At 41.8% G+C, this 12,520-nt stretch overlaps 1 protein-coding gene across 1 annotated transcript in view; it reads left to right on the top strand.

The window, feature by feature from the left end:
* LOC107756025 (BCL-6 corepressor-like) overlaps positions 1 to 12,520 on the top strand; it is a 50,088-nt gene that overhangs the window by 32,011 nt on the left and 5,557 nt on the right. The window contains exons 10-11 of the mRNA XM_016573001.1: positions 9,407 to 9,573; positions 10,665 to 10,810. Of these exons, the coding sequence (XP_016428487.1) occupies positions 9,407 to 9,573; positions 10,665 to 10,810 (313 nt within the window). The remainder of the gene's footprint in view (positions 1 to 9,406; positions 9,574 to 10,664; positions 10,811 to 12,520) is intronic.

A 12,520-nucleotide genomic window follows, 5' to 3' on the forward strand; every position in this document is an offset into this window, starting at 1 on the left:
CTCACTTCGCAGCGGTGCCTTGAATTCCACTAAAAGGGAAAGTTTCTTACTGCATTTTACGGAGCATTTTTTAGCATAGAGTGCTGTGCCAGAATAGAACACGCTTTTGTGGTGTCGGAATCAAGCTAGTTTTACGCTTAGATTCCCCCCCTGTTTTTCCCATCTGCTATTTTCCGCTTTTCTCTCGTTCTGCCTATAACGTGCATCCACATGTGTCTGTGGGTTTGTTTTCTCGCAACTAGGGATGTCACGTTCCATTGTGCTCCATTCCTTGCTGTGTGTTTGTGTATTTTGTAAGTTTTGTGCTTGAAGTGGCCAGGCGGTTCCATCACCACTGCATGCTTTGACACACACACGTTTGTAGTTCCCTTCCCCCAATGTCTCTTGTTCACTTGTTTGCGTTTTTCACCTCCCTCAAGCCGAGTTTTACTGCAACACACTCACACACACACACACTTTTTCATTACATTCCGCCAGCGCTGACGTCTCTCTTGCGTTACGATGCTGCTTATTTACACTTGTGTTTGGTTGTTGCCTCCCTCTTTTATGACTCAGACAAAACTGGCCTTTGTGTGCTGATTGAAACCTATCGTTATGTGTGTGTGTGTATGCGTGTGTGTGAAAGAGCCCTATCCATCTCTTGCGCTCTCTCTCGCTCTCTCTCGCTCTCTGATTCTGCTGCAGTTGCTAGACTCTCTCGGTAATTCTGCTCTCAGGCAGAATGGCTCTTTGCCATTAAGGTCCAATCAGCGATCTGACAAGTGCTCTCCGTAATCTCCACGTTAATTAATCATTTGGCTGAAGGTGCTAAACACGCGCTGTTTTAAGCCATTAGCCGCCCGTTTCACGCACCTCCCAATCTCTCGTTGCCCAAACCAACGCCCGCCATTAACGGCCCACGGAAATGGAGGGTGGTTTTTATTCATATCTAACCACAAAAAAAGGCTGACAGTTCTCACAGAAAATAAAGAATTTGCATTTTGTACATTTTGTATTTTGTTGTTTAAGTTGACATTTAGATTTTAACCCAGTTTTTTCTTTAAATATTTCTAGTTGCTAATAGCTAAACTGTTTATGAATAGCTAAACTATAATTTTTATGAATAACTAAACCTTATTTAAGAAAATATAAACTGTTTATGAATATGAATATCTAAATGCCGTTTACGAAGAGCTATATTGTTACTAGTAGCTAAACACTTTGACAATTTATATTTAGCTAAACTGTTTATAAATAGCTAAACCTTGTTTAAAAATAGCTAAACTGTGTGTGCAAATAGCTAAACTGTTTTTTTTTTAATTCAAGGAACAATAACTTACAATATGAGCTAAACTGTTCTTCACTGACAGATAAACTACGAACTGTGTACTATATGAGAACTATGAACTATATGTAAAAAATACTGATATCTAAATTGTTTACAAATAGCTAAAGTGTATATGAATAGCTTACCCTTGCTTATGCATAGCTAAATGTTTAAGAATAGCTCAATATTTCACTAATAGCAAAACTGTGACACATTTGTAAATTGTATATGTAATAGCTAAACTATTTAAAAATAGCTAAACTGTGTGTACAAGAATAGCTAAACGGTTGTTTACTAATAGATAAACGAATCGTAAGCGAATATCTAAACTATTTTTACAGATATCTAAATTTTCTGAACGGAGATGTTTTTATGAATAGCTGAACAGTTTATATTTAACTTCGTTTCATTATTCATTAGGGCTGCCACCTAATAGTCGACTAACCGTTAGTCGACGAGAAGAGGCTTGGTCGACCAAAATTTAATTAGTCGCTTAGTCGCAGAAAAAAAAATTCCACACGAAATGGCGAAATCACGCAGTCCGTGACGGACAAACCGTTAACGGCTGGTCTGTGTGGTAATATAGTACATCGGGCAGGACATCCATATGCTCACCTAACATTCATCGACCTCAAATATGGCTTATCATCTGAAATATGTATGTAGTAGCAATTTTACATGGCAGCTCAATCTAATGTTAGCCTAGAAAAAAGTGCACAGTTCACGTGTTTGTGCGAAGTGTGGAAGCTGAAGCGCGCTTGGGCTACTGCATGACAGATGGAGGTGCCGGTGCGATAATTTGCTCTTAAAATACTTCGTAATTTTTGGTCATACATACAGATAAGAGTAATGCATCTTTTGTATCTGTAAAGACTCTACGTTTATTCGTGTGCAAAATAACAATGAAACGTTGCGCTTTTGTTAAATAGCCTAATTAAAGCAAACAGGATGCGCTTTCTGCCGTCTCGGTCTGTGAACTTGAGCGCGTCACTTCGAAACTCCGTGTATGCTTGACTTATTACAGACATGAGAAATATATCTATAGAGAGTGAAACTTTTAAATGAACCTATTCAAATAGAAAAAAAATATTCTCAGATTATGTAATCCGTATGAAACATGCATACAGGCGCATACTGCAGAGATGATGAGTCAGTGTCGCCGACTTCATCTCTTAAAGGGGTCATATGATGCTGCTAAAAAGAACATTATTTGGTGTATGTAGTGTAATGAAATGTGTTTATGCAGTTTAAAGTTCAAAAAACACATTATTTTCCACATACTGTGCATTATTGTTTCTCCTCTATGCCCCGCCTTTCTGAAACGCGTCGATTTTTACAAAGCTCATCGGTCTGAAAAAGCACGACCCCGGGCTGGACTCCGATTCATCCACGGTGAAAGCCGATCTACAGCACGAAGTTGATGTATTCCCTCAGCTCCAGGCATGACGAAGCGTATATCGTCCTCCTTTGGAAGGCCAAACAAAGTAGTTTCACTTTAACAACGAAACACAGTCCTTCACGACATGGCGGCAGCAACAATACTACAGCGAGAATAAAAGTTATGCCTTCTTTCTTTGCGTGAACATTTGGGCTGCGTTATGCTAATCTTCCCACATTGTGACTTAGACATGTGGGGGCGTGTTAGAATGAGCCGTTTTAGGTAGGTGTGGTTGACTCTTAACTTTTATAAAGAATATCTCTTTGGATTTGAGACTTTAGTCTTTGCAACTTTACAGATCTTCTTTATGCACCAAGAGCTTGTAACACTTCAAAGAGAAAGGAAAAATTTAAATGGCATCATATGACCCCTTTAAACCGAAAACAGAAAGCACTAGTGTGACAATAAATTATTAAAACGTTAATGCAGTGTACTTGCTGTTTTTCCCTAACACATTCATAATTATATTTGCCGGTGCGCTGTGGCAAGCTTTTTTTGCGTGCGCTTGAGCGCTTATTAGGCTGTGTAGGCAATTAAATGCTCATTATTATAATTTATATGGTTTATTAATAAAAGTGCGACTAATAGTCGACTAATGCTTAAAATGAACGACTACTAGTCGACCAAAAAATCTTTAGTCGAGGGCAGCCCTATTATTCATATAGTTTAGTTTTTGTTTACTAGCTACTAACTACATTTTTTACGAATTGCTACATTGTTTTGGTTATAGCAAATCGGTCTGTGTATAAACACCAACTATTTACGAATAGCTAAAGAGTTTAGCTAAACTGTGTAAGAATAGCTAAACGGTTTAAAAATAGGCCTAGCTAAACTGTGTGTATGAATGTTAAACTGTTCTTCGCTAATAGATAAACTAACAAACTAATACCAAAAATATTTTTACTATAGCTAAATTGTTTATGGATAGCTGAACTGTATTTTAATAACATCCAAACTATATATTTTTTACTAATAGCTAAACAGCTTTTTTGCCTAATGAGCTTTTCTCCCAGATTGGAGAGAGCTAGAGTGTTCCGCTCGCGTTGGATTTTCTCGAACGCTTGTCGAGAGCGTGGGCTCTCGTTACCGCTGAGTCTCAGGGCTTTGTGATTTTCCCCGCTGGCGCTTGGGGTCTAATTCTGCTCTAATGGCTTTATAAATGCGCTTGGTGACATCGGTTAAAGGCGGCTGTTCTCGCGGGGCTGTGCGTGCGCCACAGATACGGTGGAGGAGCGGCGGAGCGCGCAGCGGAGGGCACTCGGCGCCGATCCGTGCGGCATGTGTGTGTGTCAAAGGAAGCGAGATAAAATGTAATCCTTCCCACCCTGTATTCCTCATTTTTCTCTCTCTCTCTCGATCGTTCGTTCTCCTCCCTCTCTACACCCTCACGACGGCCCTTAGCAGGTGAGGACAGACCTTCCGTCCGCGTGTGTGTTTTTTCTGTCAGTCGACAGCGGCTTGTTTTTCTAGTCTTCGTTCGTTCCGTCCCCCTCCTTTCCCCTCCTGCCTCAGACAGGAAGCCGCTCTCTCGCTCTGTGTGTGTGTGTGTGTGTGTGTGTGTGTGAGAGAGAGATAAGCCGCGAGCAACGCACTGAGCTGCCAGCTCTCTCTCTCTCTCTGTGTGTGTGTGTTAAGCCACGAGCAGCTCCGCGGCGCTGCCAGAGCTCGGAAATATGACATGACTGCGCGGCCGAGCCTTTCAACACAGACCGCGGCAGCTGCTCCGTTTGTGTGTGTGTGTGTGTGTGTGTGTCTCAGAGCGCTAGAGAACGACAGTTCACACACTTAAACGTGGCACTCCATCTCGGTCCCAGCGCAACTGCAGTAAACATGCAAACGGCACGTAGTTTTGCGCGCGCTCTCGTTTCCATTTTCTCATGGGCTCGCACCTTCAAAACAAACCGTTCTTGGCTTGATGAAACTCCCGGGCGCCTTTGAGCGGTTCTGTGTGTGTGTGTGTGCGCGCGCGCGTGTGATTGAGTCATTTTGGCTTGCATTTCAGGCATTAACCGAACGCAAGTGGAAAAACCTGCGTGTTTTCCACAGTTGACTGCACGAGCGTGTCCGCTGGTCAGGCTGTCCGTTCAAGGCCGCGTACTAAGGATTCCGTGCAAGAGGAAATTTTGATCTAGATGACGACCGCAAAACAGTCTGTGACCTGAAATAACCCTGTCGCATGCATTGACTGCAACCTAATCTGATCTAAATTCCCTCTCAGATTATTTGCAGTCTGCATATTTTAGGGGAAAAAAATAAGGAAAGTTTGAGGTTGAGTTTACTTAAAGGCATAGTTCAACCCAAAATTAAAGCTCTGTCATCATTTACTCACCTTTTTCTGTGCAACACAAAAGAAGATATTTTGAAAAATGTCTCAGTGCTCCCCCCTCCCCATAAAATGAAAGTAAATGGAGTCATCAATGTTGTTTTAGACACCTATTGACTGGTCAAAAACAGAAACGTACGCACTCATCTGGAATACAAAAGAAGTCATAGTTTGGAACGACTTGAGGGTCAATAAATTATGACAGAATTCTCATTTTTGGGTGAACTATCCCTTTAAAAGCAATAGTGTTCACTTGTGAATGTTTGCAGTTTAGTAACCAGCAGAAAGTGTGTGTGTGTGTGTGTGTGTATACAGAGGGTCAGTGAGGCGTGTGTCACACCCTGTTTTGTCACTGTCTGCCAAGCCTGAGCAAATAGCAGGATACAGACCTTCAACTCTCAGAGCAACGGCAGTTATATCTCGCAGTCTCGGCCACAGACGCCTCCAGACCGCCCAAAGTCCGCTCGCTGACTGTCGGATGCATATTGCACATAAAACTGGAAAGCATTTTCTTGACTTGGCAAGCACAAAACTGATTGGCTGACTTCATGCAACTTCCGGTACAAAGGGCGCATAGTTTTTTTTTTTTTTTTTCAGGTACTGGGTTAATGCAATGATTGCTTTTTGTGGAAGAACTAATAACTGGATTTGCCAAAGTTATTTGACAGATTTTTAGAATTTTGTTGCCTATTATTTAGATTTTATAATCTATATAAGATAAGATAAACCCACCCTTAATCGGCATGTAAAAACAAACTGTGGTTTGCAAGCTGCCGTTCCAACCCGATTTCATGAAAGTGCGTATAAATAGTATGCCACATAAAAACCAAAACTCTTATTGATACGCAAAAATTGACTTTGGCGTGTATATGCTATACAATGGGTAGGATTAGGGTTGTGGGGTAGATGCGTATCATATGTACGTGAAAACTGCGTTATCATATGCACGCCAACAAATTTAATTTCATATATGCACATGAAAACTGCGTATTATATGCATGCCAAACACGTGCGTATCATATGCACGCCAAAGTCAATTTTTGTGTATCAATACCACGAGTTTTTGTTTTTATTTGGCATACTATTTATACGCATTTTCATGAGACCGGGCTCGCCGTTCTGTCAAAGGTCTGGCTGAGCAAGACATGTCACGTTTGCGCATGTACGCGTTCACACTTGTCCGCACGTTCAGTACCGTCCTGGCCGGCTGTCAGGGAAATTCCTGATCCGTTAATGATGCACTTCTTCTGTGGAGGCCACATCAACCCTTTTCCCTCTGTTATCAGAACTCCCACTCCAGCCATGGCTCTCTCAATAAAAACCACGCTGAGGGAGATTCGGCGATCCTTCTTCCCCCCTCCGCATATCCTGCTCTTTCTTTCTTGTGTCTTGTGTCTCTCTCCCTAGCCGCTTACTTTCCGATGCAACGTGACGTCTGCTCAGTCTGAAGGCTGTTTTTTCCTGAGTTGCATGTAAAATTAGAACATTCGTCAGCACTGTGCGTAGCCAGAGGATCATTAAGCAACCGCTACACATTAGACTTGAATAAAAAATTAACACAAAACTGCTTCAATTCTATAGCAGTTTTTGAACTGTCTTTAGAATTAATCTCAGAATTAACTAATAGAGGTTTTATAATTCTGGATCTCTTCAGAGTTCCAGAACTCTTGGAATTCTGCGACTCTTTATAAACTGCTTGAGAATTCCAGAACTTTTCATTAGCAGTTTTAGAATGCTGGAACTCTTTATAAAACCCATTCTAGAATGGTCCATCAGAATTTAAACTGCATTGAAGTTCTAAAATTCTTTGATAACTGCCTCTATTTTAGAACATTTATCATTTGCTTTCAAATTCAAGAATTTTTTGAACTTTTTTTTTTCTACTTCAGAATTCTACAACATAACTGCATGTGAACTAAAACCATTTATCAGCTGTCTTAGAATTCTGTGACTTAATGAAGAGTTACAGAACTGCCTGTGAATTCTAGAACTCTTAGTTAGCTGTCTTAGAATTCTGGAATTCTAATAAACACCCATTCTGGAAAGCTTTCTCAACTACTTCTGAATTTGAAAATTTGTCATATACTGCATCAAAAGCCCCTTTTCAACTACGTCGGACTTTTAGAATTTATCAGAAACTGCTTTAGAGCTCCAGATTGTTTTCAGAACTACCTGAGAATTCTGTAACTGCCTCTGAATTCTAGAATGTTTTATCAGATGTCTTAGAGTTTTAGAACCTCAGAGTCTTCGTTTTTTTTTTTTTGAAGCTTTGAAATTCTAGACTTGAGTTTGAACTTGAATCACAGGTTTTAATGAGGGCTGCCAGCATCCGAATTTGACTCCAGACTAGTAGTGACCCAGACTGGTTTCAGTTCAGGTCTGCCTTGTAAAGCTTCCCCTTCTTTTTCCTGTCTGAGTGTTTTTCTCGCTAAGCCAGCTGTAGTTCTTGCTCTTTTATTTTTTAATGATGTGGGTTGGGTTGACTAGGCTTTGAGGTTGTGGTAAAATGGTTGCACGTCGGGTTCAGTCTTGAGCCGGCCTGTGTCTTGTTTTGTGGGATTGCTGTTGTGAAGGGGTTAAGTGTCTTGAATGATGCATTGATTGCAGTTGTTACCTGGGAGTCGTTTTAGCAGGGGACAGCGGGGGAGGAAACGTTACAGCAAAGAGCAGTTCTGAGGAGAAAATCACGACAAATCTTTTTCTCGCTAGGCTGTGTAACACGGCTTTATTGTCTGTTTAATGTAACACTCAGCTCTCCTGCCTGCAAACATCCCCACTGAGGAACTCCCTGAGGCACGAGAGAAAGAGAGAGACCTCGATGGAAAGGGAATGAGGCGATGGAAACATAAACGGAAATAGAGATATTCTCCCTTGAACTTCGGCTCGCTTTTGGTAATTGAGCGTGGTAGGTGTGTGTGTGTGTTTTACCTTCCGTGTGTTTTGGTCCACCTCTCCAGGCAGACGGGAGCGAACATCCGCACTGGAGCGAGAGTTTCCCGTTTGGGCTCGTTAACGGCTCGGCGCCCCTGCTAACGGCGTGGGTTTTTTTCAGTCATGCCGGCGGCATGCCGTATCCTGGATACGGAGCCGGCGGGAAGCGCGAGGCAGAGCTGCTGGCAGCAGCGTGGGGCAGGTCGTACCACTGTGCGTCTCCGTCGGGGGAGGGGTTGAATGCGTTCTCTGAGACGCTGCCAGGGTTGAAGTGCGAGTGCTACGCCTCCTGAATCCTAATGCCCTTATTCGTCTGAGCGCTGAGCGGACACCGGCCCTCCCCTCTCCAGCCCATCTGTGTGTGTGCGCGCTCTTGTTTTTGTTGCCGCCGTGCATGAGGAATCGGCTCGCGGTGATGGATGTGGGAGTTCCTTTAAACCCGAGCTTGCAGAAGAACTCTCCAATTAATTCTGCGAGGGCTCTCTGTAATTCCAGCCTCTTCCAGACATTGTTCTTAACCAGCAGACGGGAATGGCAGGAAGCGCGAATGGGACAATACATATTGATAACTTTCTATGTGTTTCAACTACTATAATGCTAAATCGCAGAAATCTGAGTAAACCTATGGTATTGACAGACTTGCACAGTTTGCCTGATGGATGATAAAAATTGGCGAAATTGAAGGATGTTCTCAAATGATAGAATTCTTGGGTCTTTTGAATTGTTCCAGCACAGAACATTCTAGCGACCACAAAGCAACATTCTGAGCAATTGCTGACATGTTCCTTTGTGGTTGCTAGGGTGTTCTGAGCAGTTGTTTGGATGTTCCTTTGTGGTTGCTAGGGTGTTCTAGATTGGCACAATTAAAAACAACCTCGAATTCTATCATTTGAGATCCTCCTTCAAGCATCCACACAGCAAAGTTCTAACGACTAACATCCTTCACATTTTACTGGGTTCTTTTGGCTTGGGTTGATGTAGAAAGGCTTCTCTGGTGAGACATATCTAAGCACCAAAATATCTGAAAATATGCAAAAATTGTGGCCAACACAATTATTGTGGCAGCCGGTTTCACACAGGCAAACATCGTTCACATTTCCGCCACCTTTAAAGTCGCTCCTACTCTGCTGCTTCTTGCAGACTCACACACACACACACACACACACACACACACACACAGTGCCGTCTCAGGCGTCTCATATAGAAAGTGAACAGCAGGCTTGGGGCAGGATTCGTCTGTAAAGACCCTGATACCTCACACATCAATAATCAGCTCTGGGCGGAACTGTCTGTCTGCTCTCTGCCTGTCTCTCTCTTTCTCTGCGCTCTTTAATAGTGTTTAATGAATTTCATTCCTCGCTGCACCATAGTAACCGCTCGTCTTCTGTCTCTCTCCCGCTCGCTGTAGGAGGTGGTTTTGTACTGTCTGGAGAATAAAGTGTGTGACGTGAATCATCGGGATAATGCGGGTTACTGCGCGCTCCACGAGGCCTGTTCCCGCGGCTGGCTCTCCATCGTACAGCACTTACTGGAGCACGGGGCCGACATCAACTGCAGTGCACAGGACGGCACCAGGTAAGCACACATGCATTCATGATATCACCTAAATAGCAAAGCCTTACATGCAAGACTAGTTTCTTTGACTTTCTGTGCTTTTGTCACACTGCGTTCGAGAGCATGTGCGTGCCGCCGCGGCACGGATAATTACATGTGCGCACACGTGTTGACGCGCGCACACTCAATGTCAGTAATTATATGTTTGGTAATAATGGCTTTACAACAACAGAAGAGGCCGAGAATCTTAGCTTGGATAATTACCGCAAGAAGAGCAGATTAGGCGGGTGAGATCTCTGTCTTCGCTATACACTTAAAAATCCAATTTCGTTTAGCGTTCCGATTCCTGTCGGAAAGATGAATGACAGTGACAGGTTTTAATGACTGTTTTATTGGGCAATGCCAGCAGATAAAATTAAGGTATTTATGGACAAGTGAAGTAATTGAACTGTTTAAGCAAAAAGAAAATCTCGCAATTGCCAAAGAAAGTTAAATTAAAAAAATTAAGTTTTTGGTTTTTAAAACCACCGGCAGGTGGATTATGATCACAAGACAAATAATAATTTACCCAGTTTACTTTCTTAATGAAACTTTCTGGTATTATTGTGAGTAATTGAACTGTTTAAGCAAAAAGAAAATCTCGCAATTGCCAAAGAAAGTTAAATTTAAAAAATTAAGTTTTTGGTTTTTAAAACCATCGGCAGGTGGATTATGATCACAAGACAAATAATAATTTACCCAGTTTACTTTCTTAATGAAACTTTCTGGTATTATTGTGAACCATTTGTCAGTGCACATTATTCTAATGATTGATTGATTTATAATTAATGATAATAATGTTTGTTTATTTTTATTATTTTCTTTTTTTTATTATTTTTTATAATTTTATAGTAAAAATTGACTACTTTCTCCAAGGTTAGGGTAATTTTGTTGCATTGTGAAGGTCAGAGGTGAACTCCGGGATTGAAAATTATGGGAAAATAAAATAAGTAATACTTTTCATGATCTAATCAAAATCTGATGGATAAAATAAATATAAGCTGCAGTATAAATGTCGGGGGGGTTTTTTTGTTTTTTTTGAGAAGTAAGTACTCTTCTCTCTTTTCCAACAGGCCTATCCATGATGCTGTGGAAAACGATCATCTAGATGTGGTCCGACTCTTGCTGTCATATGGCGCCGATCCAACTTTAGCTACCTATTCAGGCCGCAGTTTGCTGAAGATGACCCACAGCGACATAATGGAGTCTTTTCTGTCTGGTAAGAGCGCGCTGTTCCTCTCTTCCACCTCTATTCCCAGAATTTCCCTCCTGTAGCAGTGGAAGGTTGTGCTCCGCTTGGCTATCTGGTTACTAAGCAACAGCTGGAGCGGAGGAGAAGCCTTTAGCACCGGCAAATCAGCTTTCCCTGAAATAAGATTATGTGTGTGTTTGTCCGTGTGCATGTCTTTATTGTGCAGGTGTTGTGCGGTGTGTCTGTTTTGAAGGGTGTGCAGGAAGGGTGTGCAGGTTTGTCGCACGCAACAATATTTGGAAAAGGTGGGTTGTATTATTGAAACGGTAATCTGGGTCTAATCTGGAGCCATCTAAGATAAAATGGGGTATTGTTTTTATGGTTTTAGAAGCTTTTGACATCATTCTGACCCTTTGATTTTAAACAGCTTGCTGTGTTTTTTTCTGCTGTTGTATGATGTGACTTTTCATTGTGCATGTGTGTGATTTTTGGGGTTAAGTTTTCCTGTTACACCTCAAGAACAGCATCTGAATGGTTTCAAGGATTTAAATTGGGTTTTAGAAATCTAGATTTAGCTTAAACGACTTTTAAAGCTACAACATGTGTTTTCTGCCCCACTAGCAGCACCAAACAGAACTGAAACTTATTCGAAAACAGTCATTATTATGCCAAACTCTTTCGCCATTTGTCATTGGTCGGAGAATTGGACAAATCCCGCCCCCAATTTATGCCAATGGTTACAACACTGTTGCAATGTCAGTGCACTCAAACAAAAAGAAACTGCAAATCCATTTGGTGCCACTAGTGGTCTAAAAATTACACACTGAATATTTAAAGCAGCTGTATAGTTTTGTGTGTTTTTGCGGGCTTTGGAGCCCACTACAGTCGTAAATATATCACTGTTGTATTTACAGTGATTAGCGATACACGCGCATTTATGGTTTTTATAAATCGATCCACACTTTTTGTGGCAGTTCGTACACACTTAAACTTGCATACTGCCAGAACAGACATTTGGGTGAAGCTTGAGAAAGAAACAGAAGCCATTCTCCTTATTAAGATTCAGTGTTCCATCAGAATTATTTTGAAACTTAAATTTCAGGAAAAAATTACATAGAGTTGCTTCAAATGCTATTTTTTTAAAACTGTGCAATGTAATGCTCAACCTGTTAAATGTTTGCCAGACCAAAGACTGTTTGTCATTTTCTCTACAGTTCATTTTAGTGCACATTTTTATGATGAAAATAACCCAGAATATTATTCTTTCAAGAGTTGTTTATACCATTACCGTTTATCGTTAGCGGAGCATTGACCTTGTCATTGTGCTGTTCGCCACCCATTGTGTGCAGAAGTAAAGTTTTAATGCTCAAGGTTAGACGTTCGCATGGAAAAAGGCAAGCTGTGCTCCGGGTGCATGTGAAGATGGCATCGCAGGAGACGTGGCATTTACCGAGACGGCCTTTCCTGTGTTTGTTAACACTGACCCCTCTCGCCCGAGCACAGCCTCACCATGACTGTCCGAAGGAGACGCTCTCTCTCTCTCTCTTTTTCAGCGACAGTAGTCGTGTTTTCCGAGGCACGGCTTGATTAATGGTCTGAAAGTTGTGAGCTGAACTAGAGGGCATCGCAAAACAATTTGTACACAGCTGGCGTTTGTTCTTGACGGCAGTCGCAAGTTCTTTCACTTCCAAAGCCATCTTAATACGTGTGTGTGTGTGTGTGTGTGTGTGTGTGTGG

Source organism: Sinocyclocheilus rhinocerous, unplaced genomic scaffold (genome assembly GCF_001515625.1).
Source record: "Sinocyclocheilus rhinocerous isolate Xijiao unplaced genomic scaffold, SAMN03320098_v1.1 scaffold1283, whole genome shotgun sequence".
NCBI classification, from domain to species: domain Eukaryota; kingdom Metazoa; phylum Chordata; class Actinopteri; order Cypriniformes; family Cyprinidae; genus Sinocyclocheilus; species Sinocyclocheilus rhinocerous.